The 18,652-nt window shown below is 45.8% G+C and overlaps 1 protein-coding gene and 1 long non-coding RNA gene across 2 annotated transcripts; one reads left to right on the top strand and one right to left on the bottom strand.

Moving 5' to 3' along the window:
• Positions 1-575: 575 nt before the first annotated feature.
• On the bottom strand, positions 576-5,717 carry ARPC5 (actin related protein 2/3 complex subunit 5). The gene is made up of 4 exons (XM_064427812.1): positions 5,531-5,717; positions 4,431-4,503; positions 2,602-2,778; positions 576-1,818 (listed from the first exon to the last, which is right to left on the bottom strand). Exons 1-4 carry the CDS (start codon positions 5,671-5,673, stop codon positions 1,756-1,758), a joined length of 456 nt encoding a protein of 151 aa, XP_064283882.1. The 5' UTR covers positions 5,674-5,717; the 3' UTR covers positions 576-1,755.
• Positions 4,070-18,476, top strand: LOC135304913 (uncharacterized). The gene is made up of 3 exons (XR_010366160.1): positions 4,070-4,251; positions 16,996-17,147; positions 18,126-18,476. It is a non-coding gene; the product is annotated as an uncharacterized LOC135304913 (long non-coding RNA).
• The last annotated feature ends 176 nt before the right edge of the window (positions 18,477-18,652 follow it).

Here is an 18,652-nt window from a genome sequence, read left to right as displayed (position 1 = left end):
ATATCAGTGCATGTTTTAGCACATCCCTGAACAGAAACATGGATGTACATGTTCTATAAATGTTCCTAAATCCATCACAGCCTCACCTAAGGGGATCTGCAGCACCTTAAAGACCATTCCATTTATTCATTTCATTTATCTAATGCCATCTAGAGGCAGCTGATCTGCTTTGGCATCAATTGCTTTGAAGCAATACTTTCCACTTCTCTGGGATTACAGCTTATTTTTTTCAAATGAGGTTCATCAATGTCTTAACCCAGATCTGGGCAAGTGGAAAGCACCAGAGAAGCCAATCACAGTCCCTGGCAGAGCTGTAAGGACAGAACCCTCGCTGCAGGACCAGGAGAATTTCTGTATTGTACAGATCTATAGGTGAAACCTGGATGCCTTCTGTAGCAAGGCTGGGTCTCCCTCCCACCTGGTGATCTCAGTGCCTCCTGTGGTTGTGCCTGTGTTCTTCTGGAGGCAGTGAGCAAGCAGAAGCACCCTAGGAAGAGAATCAGGGAGGCACTGAATGTTTTTGGGGTAACCATGCTGGTTCCTGTCTCCACTGAAGGCATGTCAGACACTGTGAGTAAATGTTCAGTGACGATTTATTGTCTGGTCTTTATTATTATTACAAAAACAAAGCAGATATCAAAAAACAGCAAAGATTTCACAAGGTCCCCAATAGTTTTACACAACTCAACTGTAGTAAAATAGTGAAATTAAAACACATATATTTCAGTCCTGGCCCTAAACCCTCTACGGAGATCCGTGGTCTGGGATGCCCTGGGCTTTCCTAATTCTTTAAAATTCTCTTTACTTGGGAACCTGACTGGCCCACTAGCTAACATGATGAGGCACAATGCAACAGGAATGTGAGCTGTCTGGTATCCTCACAGACCCTACACAACCAGAAAACAAACTAGGGGAGGCTCTGCAAGGATGGTGTCGATACCAGGATATGTTTCTTGCACTACCCCAAGCAGCCGTTTTGTTGTGCTTGACAAAACCAAATCACTTTCCAGCTCCTGAAAGGTGATTTGCTGTGTAAAAGCTGCTTTTTCTTCTTCTCCTCAGGATCTTTGCTCCCCAAAATAAGAAGAGTTCACTGGGCTGGGCTCCAGTGTAAATGGACCATTAACCTTTTAAATTCCCCTTTCCAAACTGCATGATGGACAATTCCATCCCACTGTGACCTTCCCACTGTGGACCCAGCATCAGACTGATGGCAAGGAACCTGAGCAGGTTAAGGAAAATACTCAGCTCTCTGGAATGATATTTGGGGTTGGAAAAGAGCTTTTTTTTCTCTCCTATTCACAGATGTAGGGTCAGAGGTTGACCAAAGGCAATATGGTCCAGTTACCTGTGTTAGTAATAGCTGCCCCACTTCTCAAATACCAAGATTTTAGCTCAAAACACTGCTTGGCTAGCAAAAAATTAAGACATTGCCCCGTGTCCCTCAGCATTTGCTCGAGAGTCAGGTCCAAATCTGCCACAATTACACACAAATGCAAATCACTCTAAACACCAAATTGTTTACATCACTGAATATGTCACTGAAAGGCCGGCGAGTACCAAATATTCCCGTTAGAAGTAAAATTCCACCTTCATAATTTTCCAGAATTTAAGTGCAGAAGAGCTCACGACGCGCACCATTGGTGGGGAATGACAGAAGCAGCAGGGCGAAGGCAAAGCTGGGGCAGAGCTGCCCGGGGGGATCGGGGCTGGTACCAGCGGCTCCCTGCTGGGTCACACGTCCCTCCTGCTGGGTCACACTGTCTTCCTGGCAGTCAGGACACGCACAATGGACCCAACTCCTCCGGCAGCCAGCGCCTGCCAAGGGAAACGCGGCAGTGAACAGCAGGCCAGGGGGCTGCAGCCTGGAGCTCCCTTCCAGGACCTAACAGGCTGACAGGAACGACGCAGAGGGACTTTGGATGTGACCTGGAGTGAAGGGGAAGGGCTTCAAACTGACAGGGAGCAGGGGTAGGTATCAGGAAGAAATCTCTCCCTGTGAGAGTGGTGAGGCACTGGCACAGGTTTGCCAAAGAAGCTGTGGCTGCCCTGTCTCTGGAAATGTCCAAGGGCAGGCTGGATGGGGCTTGGAGCAAGATGGGATAGTGCAACGTGCCCCGGCCCATGGCAGGGGTGGGATGAGATAAGCTTTAAGGTCCCTTCCGACCAAAACCATTCTGGGAGTCTATGAAATTACTTGGATCATATTTATACTGCACATGAGTAGCTGCCTGCCCTCCATGAAACACCAGCAGCCAGGGTATGATAATCACCCTCAATTTCAAGACAGCTATTTAACTTTAATTAAGCTTTCATTTCCCTGCATAACCCAGCTGCAAATTTTGCTTCCCTCCAGGAAGAAAATTCTCCTTCAGCCTATTTGAGTCTCTGGATGAAACCATTTTGTTTGCCTCGGTGTAAGAGAAACCCAAATTGTGACTGAAGGAAGCAGCAGTGGGCAGGAGCTATACCTCAGCTGTGAGCTCCAGGGCCATGCCTGGCACAGCCTGAAGCTGGCACCTGAGTCCCACCAGCCAGAAAAGGGGCTCTTGCCAGGCTCAGGGCCTGGGCACTCTGGCAGGAGCTGTCCCCATCACGCACCTTCTCGTGCCACTGCAGCAGCACAGCACTGCTGTTGTCAGAGGGGCTCTCAAAGCCCTTGTAGATGTACTTCATGAGCAGGTCCACCCCGTTCTTGTCCAGAGACTGCACTGCCTTCTCAATGTCGTTGGCTTTGAAGGAGATGAGTACTTTCAGCACGATGCTCTCAGCACGGTCCTGTCAACAGGCAGGCACAGACACAACCATCTGTGTGAGGCACAGCCAAACACTGCTTCTCTCTCAGACAAACTGAATTACAGCATTTTTCCTCTTTAACACTTCTGAACACGGCGTGTGAAGAGCTTGTCATAGCACGGTATAATAAATACATCCCCCAAGGATACACAAGGTAAGAGTTTAACACATCTGCCCCGCTTTAGTTTTTCTGCCTCTGTTAGTGTTTGCAATTCTGCACCCCTTAGTTATGGCTAAATAGTACATGCTCATATGGAAGCTCAAGATCTATCAAGTTCCAAAATAATTGTAACAATCAAGTGCTTGTCTGGCCCCCCTTCCCACCAGAGCCTTTTCTATACCCCTGTACTGGTTAACATGACACAACCATTAATGTGATCCAGGGAAATGCCATTGGCAGAGGTGACTGCTGGAAGCCACGTGCTTTCCAAGCAGTCCCAGGCACACTGGATGCAGACTGGCCATTAATATTAAGAATTAATAACCATTGATCAGAATGTCATTTCAGGCCTGGGAATGTAATGCTTACAGCAGCAATTAGCCATGTGATCAGCAAGGAGCAGCTCCTCCTGTTCATATATCACTAACTGAGGCAGGATGAGAGAACAATGTCTCAGGGTTGCTGGACTTCTGAATAATTCCATCACATAGACACCTCAGGCACCTTCCCCCTACAGAAACTATGGATGTCAGTTTTCCTGCCCAATTTAATATCCCATAATCACTTGGCTTAGCAACACTTCTCACTTGACTGTAAGTAAAATGATATAAGTTCCAAAGATAACCAAAAATTAAGGCAGGTATTAATGTTCAGTCTTTCTATCCTTTTCAATTCCACCACCAAGTGTATTCTTAAATCCTTCAATAGAGGGCTAATGGAAACAAGTCATTAACATGAGGACAAAGCCATAGAGCTCTATTGGTAACAGCAGGTTCTCAGAGCTCTGTAAAACCCTTCAGGAAAGGGCTGGGGCTGCAGGAACAGCTCTGCCAGAGCCAAGGAGCAGGGAATCATGCCCCTGGGCCCCTCCTTGGGCAGGGAGAAGTGACTGCAGGCACTCACCAGCTGGGCAGTGCCATATCTTATCAGCCTGTTCCTCCCACCCCTACAATCATGAGCTGTTCAGGATCCATCCTGGGGATACTCAGAAATGCACGTACCCAGCAGACTCCCACACTAGCACAGGGGGAGGGCTTGCTCTTCCTGAGGTTTTAACAGCTTCACTTTGATTGGATGCGACAAAAACCAATTCTTCCTTTTTTGTAGGCTCACTGCTGGTGGTTTCATTAGTCAGAGTGACAAGTGCAACCCTGGTTCCCTGAGCACACAACGATCACATCTGAGAGCTGCCATGTGTGGGCCGAGCCAGACACAGGCACCTGGTGACATCTGGGCACACAAAGCACAGCCAGCACTGGCAGGAGAACCACACCTGATCCAGCACCAAGGTAAAGGTACGTGGTACCTGAGCTATTTTGAACAAGATTAAAACACTTGTGGTCATGGATGCTTCCACATCAGGGAACACCCTAAATTCTGCCTCTCTGGCCTCCTCAAGGTACAACTAGTGGCACAGAAGTAACAGAGACAGGAAAGGATTTTTATGGAGTAACCCATGCAGTCACTGTTTTACCTTCACTGCCTGGTTCTTTGTGTTGATGGGAGGGTTCTTCAGAGCTGCCTGCAGTGCAGCCATCATGTTCCCTGTGCCAGATGGTTAAGGACCAGACACCAAGTACATGGACATCAAGTACCAGGACACCTCTATCTGTAGCTGGCTTGTGCATGACTGAAAACACTCTGATGCAGGGATTCCTTCACCAGCTAAGAAGACATTACAGCCTAATTTTAAGAAGACATTACAGCAATTTTCAGGCCATTTGAGGCAGGAGCAGCATCAGCAAGCAGCTGTATAGTCCCAGGACTATTGAGTGGGCCTTTCCCTGAATGAGCGTCCAAGTAAAAGAAACCATTCCCCATCACTTCTGCAATCTGCAGCCCTCCAGAACAGGTCTCAGCTTGCCACATCCAGCCCCAGCAGCCACTGGGCCAGCAGCCCAGGGAAAAGTAACCAAGGGCCAGCAGGGCGAGGCAGCAGGCACGGGGACCTCTTTGGGCACAGGAACCCCCTGTGTGCATCCCCCGGGACACCTCCCTGAGCACAGCCCTGGGGCACTGCGCCTGCTGCGGCCAGGGGAGGAAGCTGGGCCGCCTTCCTGCTGCCAGCGCCTTCCCCCTTCAGCCTCTTCCTCCTTCAGCCCCTTCCCCCTGCCAGTCCCTTCCCTCTTCAGCATCTTCCCTTGTCCTGTCAGCCCCTTCCTCCTTCAGCCCCTTCTCCCTGCCAGTCCCTTCCCTCTTCAGCATCTTCCCTTGTCCTGCCAACCCCTTCCCCCTTCAGCCTCTTCCTCCTTCAGCCCCTTCCCCCTTCAGCCTCTTCCTGCTGCCAGCCCCTTCCCCCTTCAGCATCTTCCCTTATCCTGTCAGCCCCCTTCCCCTTCAGCCCCTTCCTCCTTCAGCCCCATCCTGCTGTCAGTCTCCTCCTGCTGCCAGCCCCTTCCCCCCTCAGCATCTTCCCTTGTCCTGCCAGCCCCCTTCCCCGCCAGTCCCTTCCCCTTCAGCCCCTTCCGAGCCCTTTCCCCGGCAGCGCTTCCCGCCCGATCCCGGATCTTCCCCTATAAGGCCGCCCCGCCGGCGGCCGCGCCCGCCCCGCCCCCGCCGCTGCCTTCAGGATATTGTCGCAGGCACGAGTCCACCTCGCCCTCATCAGGCCCCGCTTGCCCGTCGCCCCCGTCCTCCTCATCCACGAACTTGTTCTCGTCGTACTCGTCCACGTCCACCCGGCGGAATCGCGCCGAGGACACCGTGTGCTTCGCCATGGCCGCGCCCGCCCCGCGCAGCCGCCGCCGGCCCGGCCCGCCCCGCCCGAGCGGCGCCGGCGCAGCGCTGGGAGCGGCCTGCGCTGGGAGCGGCCTTGGAGCGCACCCCGCCCGCCCTGCCGGGCTGACACCGCCCCGAGCCCAGGCTGCTCCAGCCCCATCCAGCCCCCGGGAGGGAGAGCCTGGCCTTGGACGCTTCCAGCGATGGGATGGCCGCGGCTTCTGTGGGCGCCCTGTGCCAGGCCCTCACTGTTCCCAACAACTTCTTCCCAATAGCCAATCTAAACTTACTGTCTTTCAGTCTGAAGTTTCACAGATTCACAGAATATTCTGAGTTGGAAAAGACCCATAAGCATCACTGAATCCATTTCTCAAGTAAATGGCTCCAGGTGAGGTCAGAGCTGCCCTGCTCAGGGAGCTCCTGCTCCAACAGCACCCAGTGACCTTGCAGGTTAAAAAACAGCCACAGCCTGACTGCTATTTTCTAAAGTTACACTTGGCCTGTGTAGATAATAATTATCCTATTATTAATTAGGAAATGGCACAGCCCTGTGAGGTTCCCCTTAACAGAAAACAGCAGCCCTGGGGAAAAAACAAGCAAACAAAAAAGACACACACACATACACATATATGTATATATATATACATATATTACATCCACCACCACCCCCCTTATTATGAGAAAAACAGCAGGTGGGAAGATTTATTCCTGTATCAGCCCTACCTGCAGGACCTCCTTGACAGAGGAGGAATTTAGGATATGTCCCATGTTCCAGCAAAGTGGCCTCAGCTTGGGAAGCTGCAGTCCAGCTGGAGCTGTGGCTGCAGCTTGGGGACTGCTGGCATTTTTCTGCTGGAAATTGGCTTAAGGGAACAAAGTAATTGCAGGAGGTAAATAGACTGTCAGAGAGTCACAGAATGGTTTGGGCTGGAAGGGACCTTGAAGGTCGTGTAGTTCCAGCTGCCTGCCATGGGCAGGGAGTGCTGAGGTTCAGGGTTTACTGCTCTGGCTTAAGAGGCAGAGGATTAAAACCAGGGTTCACAATCCATTATCTGAGACCCACAGTTATTCCATGGGTTAAATTTGGCAGGAGGGGACTTTATTGGTGTTTTTTGCTGTCTGTGATCTCAGTTTCACACCAAAAATTGGATGGATCTGTGCCATCCTCAGAGCAGATGTGTGCCATAGGGAAACACTTCAGAATCAGGACTTCCACTGAATTATTCCTGTGGCATTTTTAAATGCCTTACCATATTTCTGGGTCTGGGGTATAGCTGTTCCCTCTGAGAGGGCAGAAGTGCACCTGGGAAAAGCCCTCCTTGGCTTGGAGTCATCAGAGGAAGCAGACTGCCTTCCATGGCTGGTAAAGGCTGTTGGGAGGCTGGCTGAGAGAGGAAAAAGCCTTTAAATTCTGCTCTCCACTGGCTTCCCCTGCATTCCTTGGGGAAAGGCTGTCCTAAAAGATGTTTTAATTTCTGTTAGGTTAATTTGATGTTGGTTTTGTGTACCTGCTGGCAGAGCTGGGTGATGAGGGGCTGCCCCTGTGATGCCACACACAAAGTGTGTTATACATGAATAATAGTGGACAGTCTCTTCAAAAAGCTAATGGAACTTGTAGCAGCATATGGAAACTTGGTTGATGACACACAGAACAAAACTCTTGGAGCCTGGGGGCATTATTCACAAATCAGCCTTTTTGCTAAAAAATTAGTAAAAATTTCTCTTGTATCCCAGAGAGGAGAAACTGCTCAATAGAAACAGCCACACTTTTCAGGATTGTTACAGGTCATTCAGTGATTCAATATGGCAACAAATCATGCAAACAACATAAAAAAATAACTTTAAAAGGTGCAATTACCATGTCAGCAGGTCCTGCTCAGGGTAATAGCAAATATTTATCTGATTTCCTTCAGTGGCTTTTTATCTTTCCACTTTTGGGTAGTTGCAATCTTTCTCTGCAAATTTTGTGGTGCAGAAGAAGGTTCCTCCCTGGTCTGGGCAGTTCAGTGCAGGAGGATCTTTCCCAGCTGAGATGGTGACAGCAGGCAGGTTCTTCTAGATGTTTCCAGGTGCCACTTTCTGGGAGACAGGGACACAAACAGAATTTGCCTTTGTGGGGCCAGGCATCTGTGGGAGTTGAGCTGCTCTTCTGTGCCTGTCAATATATTTTTTTTTCATTTCCCAAGTGATATTGTTGCCCTTTTTTATTAGTGAAGTGTTGTGAAAAGATTGTTAGAGCTGAAATCTGGGTGTTCTAAGGAATGTCCAGCTGAGCATCTTTCCAAATGATTTGTGTGTTTATCTGCCCGATGTGCCAGCTGGACAGAAAACTCCTGTTGTCCTTCTGCACCAAGGTGTTCCCTTTCTTAGGAAGCTTGTGTCCCCCTCCCTGGGACTGTAATTCCAGGTAGCAGTGAGCCATTCTGTGAGTCAGCTCTATCACGATTTGTACCAGGATGCCAGAGGAGGGCAAACACAAATTTTGCGTGGATGAACAGCTTTTGGTTCAAGTAGGAAATTATTTGTCTTCACTGCTGCTCCCATTGCCCCTCATCATTCCTGGATCCAGTTTAATTCTGTTGCTGCTCCACTGTAAAATATTGCCATCTCCATATTTATCACAGCTCACTTTTGCATTCCACCCTGTTTTGCCCTCTGTCAGTATTAATTTTTTCCTCAAATTCATAATTTTGTTAATTTGCTTTGCTTTCCACTCCTGACTCTATGCTAACTTCTGTACATTGTCCTCATATATTTTTGCATATATATGTCCTGTAGTTCCTTCCTGATCCAGACCATTGTGCTGTTTTAATTCAGATTTGTCCTGAAGATTGGCTTCCTGACGTCAGGAACGTTCCCTTTGTCATTTCTGGTGTTTCTGTACATTTTGGACGGTCAGTGGCGCTCTGTTCTGTGCAGTGCAGTGTCACCCTGGCAGTGCTGTGCCTCGGGAAACAGAAAATGCCTCTGCTCCCTGGCATAAAGGAGTGTTTTTCTTGGGAGAGGGGTGTCAGCAGAGGGTGGCACCCCCCGCCAGCTCTCCTGTAGGCTGCCAGTGCTAAAGACAATTGAAAAGGCTGGGAGTCTGGGATAACATTCCGGCTCCTCCTGTCCCTGCTGGTGCTCCTGCAGAGGTGGGATGGCCACATGATGGCAATGTCGCACCTCAGGGATGTGTGTCGTTTTCTGGATGGAGCGATTGCTTCTCCAGCTCCGTTTAAGTGTCTCTAGAGGTTTTCAGCCAGAGCCACTGGAAATGTTACATCTCCCCCTGAAACTTGCCTCTTTTTCTTTGCTTGGTGCTTTGCCCTGAGCAAAACCCATCGAAATTTCAATCTCCTCAATCAACAGTATCACATCCTTGCAGGATGGGAGTCAAATCCCAGACTGCCCCATTGGATGGATTAATTGGAAGAGTATTCCCACAACCAAAGTGCATTTCTGGATGTGCAGCACAGCCTTTGGCTCCTTTGCCAGTGCTGTCCCTCTCCTTGAGCCACCATTCTGATACAGGAGATAGTGTCTGATGGATCCCCAGGAGCTCAAAATGAGTGTTAACAGATCCATGTTTACATCCATCTATCTATCTATCTATCTATCTATCTATCTATCTATCTATCTATCTATCTATCTATCTATCTGTCTGTCTATCCATCCATCCATCCATCCATCCATCCATCCATCCATCCATCCATCATCTCTCTCTATCTCTCCAATTACACTTAAAATTATAATTCTATCTCTGCCCCTCCCAACTATATTTGGAGGGGACTGGGATATAATTAAAACTTCAAGAAATTATTTAACTTTTTGCTAAAATGCCTGTCTGGGGCAGAGGACAGGAGGTACTGATTAGTGCCCCGTGACAAGGTACAAATGTTCACAGGAGGAGCTGGAGAGGAATGCTTTATCCAGAGAAAACCACAGGGAAAACAGTCTCTAATGACTCTGTCTGGAAGTGAGCCAGGGTCCAAGCCATATGTTCTGCATCTAGGGAAAAACACCCTAATGATCAGGGCTGGGATTTTCTTTTTCTTTATCCAAATGTAGATAAACTCTGGTGTCTCTCCAGGCTAAAAAGCATGCAGAAATTCTGATCCATCCCAACATGGCCAGCTTGGACCTGATTTTACTGATTTAAATTTGTGATTTTGGCATTTCTGAAGATGTCTTTTGGAAGTGAAATTGTGTGCATTGATTAGACAGAAGCTGATGTGTGATTATATGGAATCAGGATGTTTTATTCCCCAAACTAGACCATGATCTGCTTCCTCAGGCTGGTACAAGTGTTGCTGTGAGTATGGTGGGAACGGGAGGCACGCTGCACTCAAGACAAGGATGGTTCCTCTCTTTTGTGCCTCTGAAATATGAGTGTTGAAATTCTGCTTCATTTCTTAGTACAGCCTGGTGCAAAATAATCTCTGCTGGAAGCATTTTACACGTTTTGATTCAGTAGGGAGTTTATCTGAGTTCAAAGTCCAGAGCAGTCACATGGCCCTGTAATTACTTGACGTTCCTGTGCAGCCCTAAGGTTTAAAAAATGAGAAACAAAGGATATGAGGGAAGAAGCAAGATCTGCCCGCAGCTGCTCATAACCATATCCAGACAATCTGAGCCACACTGCCTGCTCTCCAGCTCACTGCACACAAGAGGACATGGGACATCTCGTGCCACAGGAGCGCTGCTCCTGGCTCTGCAGCGGGGCCCTGGCGCCCTGCACTCTGCCAAGGGGCCATAAAGATTAGCCAGCTTTAGGTCCTGAGCTGGGAATGTTCCCTGCTTGAGCTCCTCTGAGAGTCAGGCCTTCACAAAACCATTCCAGCAAATTTGCCTCATGTGGCTTGTTTTGCCTCAAAGTGATTGGAATTATCACCTCGCTTCCAGAGATTTTTCCAGGGCTTCGTTATCTTGATTATTTCTCTTTCTATATGCCTAAAAAGAAGTGGTTTTCCCTTTTCTGTCTATTAAGAGTAGAATTGAAACCCACAGAGCAGCATGCAGTCTGTAAGGGAAATGGCAAATAAAGACATTTACATGCCATAGACAGGGTAACCAGGTTAAATTTTAGGACAGCAAAAATCATAAGGAAAAATTACAGAAATAACCCAGGATTTTGATTATTAAAAGAAAAAATAATCCCATTCTACTGAGTGTGGCCACACCAGAGATTACAAGCGGAGAAATTCTTATATGTTAATTATAAAATGTTATCAGGATGCTTTGTTTGTCAAACAATTGGACAGATTTCCTCTTGCCCTAAGAAAGAGCCAGGGAACTTGCCAAGAGCCTGTGTTTACAGATTGAAAATATGGAGGAAGAAAATGAAAGTTTAGAGATGGAAGGAGATGAGACCTTTCCTATATTTCACATAACAAATATATTTGACACATACACACACATATATATTATATATATAATATTCTGCTTCATCTTCTTTCCCTTTAAAATAAAGATGATTTTTGGGACTCAAAGAGACATATTTCATTCCTAGAAAATACCAATTCAGAAAATAATTTAAGATTTGGGGTCAAATGATTAGTGTGCACACAGATTTGCTTCCATGCTGATCAGTGGAGTTTGGATGGGTTCCAGAAGCACAGGACCAGGGAAAGATTTACCAATTACTGGCCTAATTGCTATGAGACAGACAGTAAGGGTAATTTTAATTTTGGTGTGAACTGTGAGCCCTGTACATGTAGAATATTGCACCAATGTTCAGTCCAAATCTGATTGCATTTCCACCTGTCTCCTTTCAGGCTCCTCTAGGAATGAATGAGGAGAGCTGTGCTGGCAGAAAACCCACTGGGGCTGTGACTCTGTTCACAGAGTACACCAGGCAGATCCTGATTACCAGGGCAGGAATTACACCTACCACCTCCTCCTTCCAGAGCAGCTGCCTGGTGATTCCTATCAAACTGAAAAATGCTGGCTGTGTGTCAAGAAAAAAAGAGAAGGCAGAGTTTGGTGTGCTTTGGGAACACCCAGAGCTGCTGGGGATGCTGTGAGCCTGGGCGTTCCACACAACTCATATTTCTCTATCTGGATACCCCATTTTCTTTCACTATGCAGGGATGGGTGTTGGCTAAATAACATGTTTTAAGACTTGCTATTTTCTAATAGAATAAGACTTTTTATAGTGTAGGAAAATCTGCTTTCAATTGCCATTGTTGTGCATTACTTTAGTCAATGAAAATAAAGTGTGCTTGGGAAGCTGCCTGGAAGCCATGTGATTTCAGGGTATTGCTATTTCCCTTTTCAAGAGGAAGGAAAGCCAACTTTTTTCTTTTATGTCATGGTTGAATACAGTGATGTATCCAGTATGGAGGAGGGGAATTCACTCCAGCTCCTTTGATATGTGTAGGGCAGCTTTGTGTGCCCATTTCCAGGCATTTGGAGACCCCCAGAGCCACCTGAGTTATGCAGAACACATGGTGGGCAAGTCCTGCCCAGAGCTGAGGGTCTGGCAGCCCCTGTTCTGTGGCTGCTGTAGGTATGATCCTCATTTACATCAATGTGGAATTTGGGTTTAAGCTGCTTCTGCCAGCTTTGCTCTGAATGGAGTCAAACTGCACAGGTGAAGGCAAGATGTATTTATTTTCCTATATATATGTAGTACTTGCTGTGTGTTTGATTTAATGAATGTTTTTCTCCAGACAGTTTATTGTATTTGGACGTTTTGGGGTTTTCATTTTGCCCTGCTGCTTATGTACCAAAAACCAGGCCAATGCTTTGCAGGTATTTCTCTGCTGCCCATGTTCCCCTTTCCAAGTGACCTTAAGTGATTATATCCCATTCCTGCATCCCTTCCAGCCCTGGAAATGTCCAAGGCCAGGTTGGATGGGGCTTGGAGCAACCTGAGATAGAGGATGATGTGCCTGCAGGGGTAGAATGAGATGATCTTTAATGTCCCTTCCAAGCCATTTCATGATTCCATAAAAGAACCTCTGTTTGCTGGGCAATAATGTTCTATACTTCACTTGCCCCATTGTACATGTACATTAACAAAGATATTGAACCACAAAGTGAAAACACTGCTCTAAAGTATATATTTTTTTTAAAGTTGGCCTGTGTAGATAATAATTATTCTATTATTAATTAGGAAATGACACAGCTCTGTGAGGTTCCCATTAACAGAAAACAGCAGCCCTGGGGAAAAAAATAGACACACACACACACATATAAATATATATATATATTTTATACCCACCACCACCCCCCTTATTATGAGGAAAAGAGGTGGGAAAATGTATTCCTGTATCAGCCCTACCTGCAGGACCTCCTTGAAAGAGGAATTTGGGATATGTCCCCTGTTCCACCAAAGTGGCCTCAGCTTGGGAAGCTGCAGTCCAGCTGGAGCTGTGGCTGCAGCTTGGGGACTGCTGGCATTTTCTGCTGGAAATTGGCTTAAGGGCAGCAAAGTAATTGCAGGAGGTAAATAGACTGTCAGAGAGTCACAGAATGGTTTGGGCTGGAAGGGACCTTGAAGGTCGTGTAGTTCCAGCTGCCTGCCATGGGCAGGGAGTGCTGAGGTTCAGGGTTTACTGCTCTGGCTTACGGCTGAAAGATGGAGGATTAAAACCAAAGTGTGTTCATAATCCATTATTGGAGAGCCATAATGGCCTTTTTGAGCTATCATTGTGTAGGTCCTCTCTCAGCTGTAATGGCACCTTTATTTGCAGTGAAAACATGACAAACTGCCAAAATTCCCTTTTGGTCTTCATTAACCATTTTTGAAGATAGCCTTTTCCCCACTTTGCACTGTTGCTGGCCTGAATACCTACTTCAAAGGAGACTGTAAAACAATTCCTCAAATAATTGAGCAGAAAAAGGCAAAACAGTGACCTAGATAAGATACTTTTCCAGCAGCACAATAAGCACCATAATGTCCTGGGAAGGGCTTCCACAGTCCCTGGTGTCTCCCTCCCCTGGAGACTAATTAAGTTTTCCTGTGGATTCTCTTTTTTTAGCAGACCTGTTTAATATCTGTGTTTGATCTGGGTGGTGTATTCTGTTCTTGTTTGAGCACAGAGACCAACAAAGATTAGAGAGGGCAGGTTAGCACAGGCAGAGGATTTGCTGCCATAGGATTGTTCTGGGAGAGGGCTGCTCCTGGAACTAGTCATAACATGGATGTGATACACATATTTTCTTAAGACTTCTGATTAAACATGTAGGAACAAGTTCATTAGTGCCTTCTATGTTACATGCAGGGCATTCCTTTAATGTATTTTTATGTTAATCAACATTTAATGAGTTGAATATTCCTTTGGATTGTTTTTTCCATCCTTCTTGTCTAAATACTATTAGAGGAACTGCTTTCCTCATCCCTCAACTGCAGCCTGAACCAGGGGAATCTGTCATTTGTCCACTGAGGAGGCTGAGAGCTGGCAACAAGGTTTACAGGGAAGGAAATGCACGGTGATTAAAGAAAAGGAGGCGGGAGAGGAGGAAGGGGACCCATCCTGTTATGGAGATGCAATCGTGAGAGTGTTGTGGTGACACAGCCTCAGGAAAAGGGCAGACCTTCAAACTGGAGTTAAGTTGCCTTGGAGGGGCAATGCTGTTCCCTTCTCCCCCCTCACTAGACCTTCAGTAGCCAAGCTGTTGCAAAGGTTGGTCAGTGTTATCTACATCTGATTAGTGATGAGAGGCAAGTAAAAAGGTCACCTTTTCCTAAAAGGAAGAAATTTGTGAAGCTGAAAAGGAGGGGAAAATGCAAGGCTGGAGTGTTATCCAGTATCACTGTCATAAAAACCCAAATATATATCCCTGTCTGAACCCAATTATCAGCCTTGCCTGACTTCCCTGGAGATTTAACTCTTGGGTCTCTTCCAGAACTCAGCTATGATCTCAGATGCTTTGGATTTTGGTATTTAATCATAAGGAAATTAGCAAGTAATATATGGATTTTCAAATTAAAGCTCAGGGAGAGAATAGGAGGATTTAATGGCTGTAATCCTTGGATTAAATGTTGGCTTTCCACACACTTGTAAACAGACATTATGTTTCTCAGGAAAAAAAGTAATGTCCATCAAAACAATCTTGAAGGCCTGGGAGATGTGGCGATAGCTGCATTGTTAGAATTGCTTGTGGGAAGGGATTTGCAGTAAATCTCTTGGTGTTCAGACTAAACTGGACAATATCCTTACGTGTCTGTATGGCAGCTGTTGGGATTGCAGCCACAGAATTATCCACAGCCATCCCTTGGCGTTTCCAGGCTTCTGGTGGCTCAAGTTGTTACTGAGTCCTGAGTAGTGAGAGCACTGGAAATAAGATCTTACCAGAGTCCTTGTGCACCACTCTGCCAGTGCTTCTCTGCTGGTTTCAGCCTCTCTTGTTGTAAGGCTTTGTTCTGAGGCTGCCAGGCCTGAGTGGAGAATAGGAAGCCACTCCAGCTGCTTTCCTCGTGCTAGCATTCTGTGCTGAACAGGAATTGCTGAGCAAAGAACATCATTTCCCCAGAGAGGTTTGCTGGGGTAGCACAAAGGCAGTCTGCTGTTTGTGTTTTTTTTAATTAGAAGTTCCTGCCAAATACTGTCATCAAGGGCTGGGGGAGGAAGGGAGAGAGGGAAAGAAATGCATGAAGTCTGGAGTCCACTTGGAAGAGCAAGAATCCTGCCTGGGAGAGTAAGAGCAGGGCTTTCTCTACAGAACTCTTGCTTCTTAATTTATAACATTTTACCCAGAAAAGAGGGCTGGGATTTTTTTTTCCTTTTTTTTTATTCCCTCTTCCATGGATCTTTGTTCTGACTGTTATTTCTCCAACAGAATTGGAGGGATTATGCAACTTTGCACTTGGTTTTGGACTAGCCAGTGGAACAAAAATAAGCAGAATTCCTTTTCTTAAGTGGGTGCCAAATTCTCAAGTGACACATCATGCCACGTTGTGGTGATGAATGCACGGCTGGCTGCTTGCGCAGCTGGAGCTTCAATTCTCTTTTATTTCTTAAGAGAAAAGATAAAGTTGTGGCTTCTTTGCTTTCTTTTTGCTTTGCAAAGGAAAGGTTTAGAAAACAATCCATAAAGAATAATTTACATGTATTTGGGGGAGGAGGAAGATGTGGAGTCGTTTCACTTCTTGTTGCAGGTTTAATCCAGGATAAATCTGTAATAACTGAAACATACTGGGACCTGGTGCTGGATGGGGAATGCACTGGTGACCACTTTATTTGTACTTCTGCATTACTTTGTAGTATTTTGACTCTTTCTTGTGTTCTTGCTGTCACTATTGCCCAAGACTTGCCTTGCAGTTTGAATAGGCCTCTCTAGCAAGGTGGCTTCAGGTCAGAACTGACTTGTGAATGAAAGATTGTATGTTTAAGCTCATTTGTTTGAGGATGTTGCAAAATCCCTGTAATGCAGAAGGCAGGTGTGGGTACACCAGGACTGAAAAAATTGCCTATCTAGTGCATATATATGTCCTGACAATTCAGCTGTGGACAAGTACAGAGTAACTTTACCAGAAATGTTCCTCTATGGATCTCTCAGTGTTCACCTTATAACCCAAAGTGAAAGAATTTAATATTCCTTTGACTTTTTGGTGTGTGGTTTAATGGTTTTTAATGCACATTTTATGATTATCTACTCTTGGTTTTGATTTCCAGTCCAGCTCATCTCCCTGAGCATAGTAACATATTGCACAATTAATTTGTTGTTTATAATATGCCCCTGAAAAGAGGCTCTTCCATCCTGTTTATTCCTGTGTTTCCAGCTGATCTCCACAGAACAAAACAGTGGCTTCTGCGCCAGCTTTTGTTACAATTTTGCATAGCAGTGTTCAACTTTGGCCAGTTTTGAAGGTCTTGGGTTTTGTTGAGGAAGTCTTTCCCTAAAACCTTAGAAATACAAGTATGTCATCCCAGTACAATGGATAGGGGTTAGTTTGCTAAGTAGGTTTTCAGTAGGCTAGACCTGAATTTTCTCTAAAATTTTCCACTCTGTTAGCACCTATACAAGAGGATTTCCTCTCCACAAGGTTTTGGGTTTTATTTTGCTTTTTGAACTTTGTCTAATTCTTTGGTAAAGATCATCTGGAAGAGAATTGGGGGAACTGTCAAAACACAGGTTGTTTCCTGTCATTGTCTAGAGCATTGTGGGCTTCCATCTCCTTCCTGCCTTTTGTTCCTGGGTTGATAATGTTGCCTTTAAATAAGTTCAAACAAAAATAGATGTAATAGGGCTGGAAATAGAAACGAGTATCCTTAAATGAATGTCTTTGCTGCCTGAGCACAATGTGCCAATAACAATAAAGCCAGGTGATCCCAGAGGGAGTGAAGTGTTTACAGCCTGTGGGTCTAATCCTGTCACCTTTCCCTTGCAAGTGAATCTGCTGAAGTCACCAGCAGCACTTCAAGGAAGTGACAGATGGATAACAGCAGCAGCAGCCAAAGAGCAAGAGAATTTCTTTTTAGCTGGAGTGTGCTGCTCCCAGAAAGTCACAGCAATTTTAATAGGTGTTGATCATTTATTCAAGGTGAGTTGTGCTCTATTATTCTACATCCCAGTGGCGCCAGTGACAGGAGTGTTGGATGTTGGACTTGAGAGATCCATCATAAAATCTGTCCTTGCACTGTAACAGCACCCAAAGGTCACAGTGAGGGTTTGTCCTGTCCTGGGACATCTGCAAGTAGGCAGGAGTTTGTTTCAGTGCACAGCATGGAAATCCAAAGGCAGAACAGAGGCAGAACAAACAAGGGGAAGGATGTAGGGCAAAGTGTGAAGGTAAATACCAACAGAAGCACTAGTGATATGCCTCAAAAAGGGCTGTGAATTTTTTAAACATCTGTTAGTAAAGGAAATATTGCTTCTGTCCCATTGCTGCATTTCTGGCATCAGGATAAAGGTGCACCTCAAAGCTGGGTGTATAATTTTGAAATGGATACCAAGGGTATAGTGTTAGTATGTAAAAGACAAAGCCTTTATCCTTGGGGAGCTTCTGGTAGGCATTGATCTGTGAGAAGAAGCATCAGTAGAGATGAAACGCTTCTAAAGTGAAAATAAGGAGAGTAAAAAAGTGAGATTGAGTTTTGAGGGGTCTTAAAAGTGAGTATTAAATAAGTGAATGAAAAAAGGAAGTCTGAATGCTGCATTTGTACTGATCTGGTGGGTAGGAATGTGAGCTTTGGAAAGCCCAGAGTTTGCAGTAGGTAGAAGACAAGAGTCACAGCAGAAGAAAGGGAAAAAAATGGGAGTTAACTTATGCTGATAAAGGCATTTTTGCCTCCCCAAGCAGAATAGGCCACTTCCAGAAACGTGTTTAGCACTCATTTATTAAACCAGAGTGCCACTGTGTGTGGCACAGCACCTGATGGACATGACTGAGCCTCTTCCTCATCCGTGTTGTGACTTTACTCACCTGCTGTGTTTCATGAGAGAGAGAACATAATGGACATTAGAAGTAGATGTGTTGCTGTCTGCAGTTCAAAACTGCCTTTGTCTGGTTTTCAAACAGTTACAGAATTTCTTCTCCAAGGGTGGAACTTGCTGGAGAATCTTTAGATGATGGAAGAACAACTCCCCTGAGGAAGACTCATGGAAGCTGAAGAAGGCAAGTCACTGTTGTACAGACTGTTTTATGTGACTGTAGGATATTTTAGAGATGGAGGAGGTAAAACCAACCAAAGAAAAAAATAACTGGAAACCCCCAAACCCCAGTTTCCCCAAATGTGGATTTATTCCACTGCACTCAAAAGACACAATTTCTAATTTAGAAATTCCAGGGTACAAGGCTGCAGTAGTTAGTAAAGCCCTGCAATTTTAATTGTTTGAGGAGTATGTATGATGAAAAAAACATCATGTGGTTGCAAAGGGACCACTATATCTATTTCTAGAGTTATCTGTTACATATTTGTTTACGATTCTCTTGTTTGTGACTCCTCCCTGCTCAAAAGAAAGCTGTGGAGGAGCTTTCTAATTCAATAGGAGTCTAATAGGGCCTCCTGGGCTCTGTAGAAGGACTATAAAATCTTTGTATGATTT

This window comes from Passer domesticus, chromosome 7 (genome assembly GCF_036417665.1).
Source record: "Passer domesticus isolate bPasDom1 chromosome 7, bPasDom1.hap1, whole genome shotgun sequence".
NCBI lineage: Eukaryota > Metazoa > Chordata > Aves > Passeriformes > Passeridae > Passer > Passer domesticus.
This window is presented reverse-complemented; position numbering and strand designations above follow the sequence as displayed.

Bases quoted from the DNA above. Each gene is read 5' to 3' on its own strand.
- ARPC5 (XM_064427812.1), bottom strand. From the start codon at position 5,673: ATGGCGAAGCACACGGTGTCCTCGGCGCGATTCCGCCGGGTGGACGTG. The intron at 2,779-4,430 runs GTAAAACAGTGA...GCCTGTTGACAG, and splicing joins CAAAGAACCAGGCAGTGAAG to GACCGTGCTGAGAGCATCGT. The intron at 1,819-2,601 runs GTGCGTGATGGG...TTCCCTTGGCAG, and splicing joins TGCTGCAGTGGCACGAGAAG to GCGCTGGCTGCCGGAGGAGT.